Source organism: Mizuhopecten yessoensis, unplaced genomic scaffold, assembly GCF_002113885.1.
Source record: "Mizuhopecten yessoensis strain PY_sf001 unplaced genomic scaffold, ASM211388v2 scaffold10821, whole genome shotgun sequence".
NCBI classification, from domain to species: domain Eukaryota; kingdom Metazoa; phylum Mollusca; class Bivalvia; order Pectinida; family Pectinidae; genus Mizuhopecten; species Mizuhopecten yessoensis.
This window is the reverse complement of record NW_018408738.1, coordinates 1,617,396-1,622,815: the sequence shown is the minus strand read 5'-3', so window position 1 is coordinate 1,622,815 and position 5,420 is coordinate 1,617,396. Positions and strand designations below refer to the sequence as shown.

The 5,420-nt window shown below is 36.6% G+C and overlaps 1 protein-coding gene across 1 annotated transcript; it reads left to right on the top strand.

The window, feature by feature from the left end:
* Positions 1 to 229: 229 nt before the first annotated feature.
* Positions 230 to 4,768, top strand: LOC110462674. Its single transcript, XM_021516756.1, has 3 exons — positions 230 to 985; positions 1,416 to 1,525; positions 2,820 to 4,768. The coding sequence occupies exons 1-3, from the start codon at positions 256 to 258 to the stop codon at positions 2,946 to 2,948; spliced, it is 969 nt and encodes a 322-aa protein (XP_021372431.1). The 5' UTR covers positions 230 to 255; the 3' UTR covers positions 2,949 to 4,768.
* Positions 4,769 to 5,420: the final 652 nt, after the last annotated feature.

The window sequence follows — 5,420 nt, the reverse complement described above, 5'->3', positions numbered from 1 at the left end:
GCAGTATAGGGGTAGGTGGTCATGATCATCAGATGATATTTCTCTATCTCCTACAATGTATTGAATGAGATTTTTTTTTAAAAATGCCAAGTAACTAAACCGTGTTTCATTTTTGTTTCCAGGTCTATGGGCTTCAAGAAATGGAAAGGCATTAGGAGAACCACAGAAAGAGACAAACAAAAGTATTTGAGTGTACAAGCATTTTAGTTTCACTTGAATTGGAAGCGTTACACTTGACATAAACCAAGAGTTATTATGAGTCTCAATATAGGAAAAACTGCTAAAGACCACCACTTGGTGAACTCCTCGCCTCCTGTCAGTCGCAATGACTCCTCCACTCCAGAATCCTCAGGTAAGGAGAGCAGAGAGGTCAGTGGAGCAGATACATTGATTGACAGCAGTAGTGATCCAAGTAAGATATCTGTTTTACAAGGTCATCAGGCTTTTCCCTTACAAGGTCATACAGCTGATCCCTGGCCAACTACTTCCCCTATACAGCAGCAAGGGCTAGCCAATAAGAAAGTTGCCAAACCTGTACACAATGTTAATGGAGGTCCACAGCACCCGAGACGCACAGAAAATGAAAACGCACGACACGCTTCAGAAGCTAAAGAAAGCACTGGTAAACGCCCAAGGGAGGACAGAGATGGTCATCCCCCTCCAAAGAAGAATTATCCAGCAAACAACAACTTTAAACCAGCTGCCCATTCCGTTACCAGTATCGAAGATGGGGAGGATGTTGCTGGGTATGACTCCAACAAGGAGAATTCAATGGACATGTTCCCGCAGTTGGAAAGTGGACCTCGTGAATTACTGTATGAGGTTAACTTCATCAAGGAGAACACGATGGACATGTCCCTATTTTACAGTGGACCTGATGAACTACTGTATCAACAAAAGAATTCTGGTATACAAAGCAGGACCTCCCATCCTAGACGTCCTTTAATTGTGAGTGGGAAACACAGCTGGCATTTACCAAAAGAAGGTAAATTACAAACACAGACGTTTACTAGTTTGCTTGTACATTTTTTTATGGAATTATATGTAGTGATATTAAGGTAACCTTCGCATTGATTGAGGCTTGAATACCTTGGCAAAGATGTGTCAAGAGTGTCATGCATAAAATACACTGTCTATTCTTATATACTGAATACATGAGTATTTTCGCCACAGTTTACCTTTTGCCTTTTTCGCCCTTCATATAATGAGGGCAATTTTACCACTACTTTGAAAATAAGTACATAACATATATACTTACCTATTAAGGGCAAAATTTTAAATACTAAAATGGTTTCTCCCCGTGAACGGCAAACATTAGACTGGGCAAAAGTGTACTGGTATACAGTAGTCGATTAGGGAAACCAATTATGATATATTACTGAAAGTGTGAGTTATCTTTTCATGTATAATTACAGGTATATCAACAACCATCTGGCACAGGAAAGATAAAGTCATGACAGTCAAGGCAGATGTCACTATCTTCAGATTTAGTAAGCTACTGAAGAATCCCGCCTTAATAAAATATGTAAGTATGATGCTATTCTTTATGCTCTTGTTATACTGTATGTAAAAGGTATCAGTGACCTGTCTATAGCGTACTCACTACAATGATAATCAGTCTAAATTTCTTATATAGTGTTCATGTTATAACTATCTGATGTGTTAATCTCTTATTTGTCAAGGAAATGATCACAAGTTGGTTTGATATTTGTTGATATTTGTATTTGACATTTATCCAACTTTTAAGTATTTCACTGATGAAAAATTTATGAAATTAATAAATATATTAAGTAACATAGACTCAAAAACATTTCAAAAAGAAATGATTTGATAAACCTTCATTATTTTCCCTTATAACTTTCAGAATTGCCACCTTAATTATGTGGGGAAAAATACATTGACATGTTATAATTAACATATAATTTTATGTTTCTTGATCCTTTTTATTCTCCATAGTTTTCTTTCTGGTACTACTTTTAGTAAATAAAAAAATAAGAATTTGTTTGTTCGAAGGAAAATTGAAAATCTTATTATTAATATAAAGTGTTGTATTTTTCTTTTTATGAAATTTCGAAGTTTGACTCAGGCATGACTGTAAAACTCCTTGGAAATGAGACCAAATCTCAGCTCCAAATATACAGCTAGAAAAGTCTTGGGGCCCATATTCATAAAAATGTTCTCATGCCCTAACTCAGATTCTGTGTTGTAAGCTCAAAATTCTAATGTTTCCATAATAGATAATTGTACAGTACTTTTTGCGGCTGATCGAGTGCTATTCTTTTTGCAGAATGATTCATTCGCAAATTCAACATGGCAGCAAAAATCACAAGCTTGCGGTAGCATTTTTATATTTAGTAGGAGTCTGAAAACAAAGAGTAGTGGTTTAAAAGATCGGAATATTGTTGCTCAGTAAATATTATACCTGAGGCCTGGACATACCAGTATAAAACAATGTTCTGGTCACATTTTTCATGACAGTCTTAACAACTAAAAGGCATGTCCTCAATGTGACATTAGAATACTTCACATCAGACATGCAGTTACAGTACTCAAATTTCACATTTTTTCAGTGATTTTGAGGAATTTTGGACAGTTTTGAATCTAAAAATGTTTTCCGTGTGTACATTTTCCATGTGCAGAATTTTTTCTTTGAATGTAGTATACATGTAGCGGTATATTTTCCTGTAAGTTAAAAGATAATGGATGCATGGAGCACAGAATTCCTACTCAGGCATGAGAATGGTTTCATGAATATGGGCCTGACCTTTAATCTATCATAGCAATGTCAATATTTGTATCATTTTCATCATCCTCCACAGGTAGAACATCTGAAGGGGACCTATCCAGGATTTCAGGGATACTACCTACGTGACAGGGTGACAAACAGATGTATCTTTGATATGTGCAAAGATTGCGACCTTGACCTTGTTACTATTCGAGATGACTAGTTTAGGTCATGTGATACAGTTACAGTACTTAAGTGTGAGCAGATACCTAGAGTGCTCAGATAATTTTGTTTTGTGGTCGTATGTGTTTTACACTTCACCATTCCAAATAATGGTATGCAAGAATGACGGTACATTAACATTGATAAAAATCTTTGTACAGAATTTAGCAATGAGTGTGAAATCAACAAATAGACTAAAGAATTGTGTGGTATGATAATTGTTGTCTCCAGTTATCATTATGTTAGCCCAATAACTTTCCAGTCTTCCTGTATGATGTCTTATAGAGGACACAAAACATGCAGCTTTTAAGTGAAGCCTCTCAACTCAATGAATCAAGGAGATCGACAAATTCTATCACATGAATCTGTATGTTAAGCAAGACTAATTTACCAGTGTCCCAGTTTTCTACACTTAAGCGTAACCATAGGGCAACACTTCTGGGAATTGACAATGTCATTGAAATGCTGACATTTTGCCTTCAGAGGAGATCACATGCTTCGTGTGTAACGGTGAGTTACATGTTATAATTACTACTCAACAAATGAATGGACAGATAATGGCTCACTTGTGCATGTGACCCCTATCGGTGAAATTTTGTTGAAGGAGGAGAGGAGGAGGACCTTGATAACGCGTGTAAGGCCATCGAGGACAGCTATCTTCTATCAGAAGGAGTCCACGTATTTATACAGATACAGACTCATTCACAAAAGCCCTTGACTGTGGGTGTTTTGCAGACAGTGGGTGTTTTGCAGACTGTGGGTGTTACGTACACTCACTTTATCGGTGATTTTATTTCTATCCGCATTACAGAAAGAAGAATCGCTACGTGAAGTTAGACTGTTCAAAATAGTATCAGACACATTACAGACCACCCAATGACCATCTGCTGCCAGCTTGTTACATTAAAGGAAAAATCCAAACCCAGTGTGTGGCTCTGTGTTACTACTGATAATGCAGTGAAGGATCCTTGAGATACTTCATACATTGGTGATCAGACAGTGTAACATTTCAGGACACATCATACTGAGCAGCGTCATACTGAGGAGCACGTCAGGTTAAGTAGGAACGCACCTCTTGGTGGGTTATATTTATAAAGACTAAAGATGTATTGGCCACTCAGTCCGATGGAAAGAGGTTCACATCTTTGACTTATTGCAACAGATTTTTTTTTCTCAATGATGGTTGTATTACAACAGAAAATAGTGATATGTGCTGGTTCGCAGGCTTGTGTTTTAAAAGCGTCAACTAAAATCAATCTGGGTAAAATGCTTTTTTCATCGTCTTTTGAATCAACACTTAAATTTCTTAACTCAATGTTACACAAAAGGTAGCTATGACACTACAAAGTTGGTCAAACAAGCAACTTTGATGTCCCAAAGAGGGTGCAAAAATACACTTTCCCTGAAAAAATATTTTGATAGACTTTCTTCCGTTACAACAAAAAACAGTTCTGTTGTAGTTAGGTTGAAGTGAACAGTCCGCAGATTGACTGGACCCGATATGCAAAGCAGTAGTATTTTTTTAAGGACTCGTTGTATTTGGATTGAACTTCAGTGTGTGAATTTCCACTTGACAAATTTTCCTGACAACCTTGTCAATAAAAGTTGTGCAGAATTAGCTTTTTCATTGAACAAGGTTAGGAAAAGAATCTGCTTAAGCTGAATAATAAATATATATTTTGTATTCAACTATTTCAGTTTGGACTTAATCAAACCCTACAAACTACAACAGGCATGTAACCAAGAATAATGACTTACTTTGAAAGAAATTTATAAGCATCATCCATAATAAAATAAGAGGCCTAATGGGCCTGTACAGTTCTCCTGTGGTTTTTTGTGGTTTTTATTCAAAATTCCATTGCAGAAAGCATTAAGTGCTGTTGGTTTGACAGTACAAATTGGAAGACAGTAGCACACACATATCTGATCATGCATCTAGACAAATCAATGTTTCGATCCTTTCAAACAGATCTTAGTGGTCATAGATTAAAAACAAGGTTACCGCGAGCGGTATATAATACGCCCGTCACACATTGAATGAGCAGTTGTTTGTATGATTGAAATATATGAAGTAATTGTGAGTAATTGATATTAAAAGAGAAATCATTCAACATAACTGGTAGATCAATGAGTGCAATACAACATCATGGAACGCATGCATCGCATTAATGAAACCAAGGGTAATAACTCCAGTAATTGTGGTCGGATAATGGCGGTTATCGAACTTGTCCGTGGTTTCATGGTAATTAACCTTGTTGTGAAGTTTGAAGTTAATCCGTTAATAATTACTCGAGATATCGAGCGGACACTGTTTCGGCAAGTCCATAAAGGGGCATAACTCCACAAATTATGGTCGGATAATGGCGGTTATCAAACTTGTCCGAGGTTTCATGGTAATTAACCTTGTTGTGAAGTTTGAAGTTAATCCGTTAGTGTCCGCTCGATATCTCGAGTAATTATTGTTTCGGCAAGT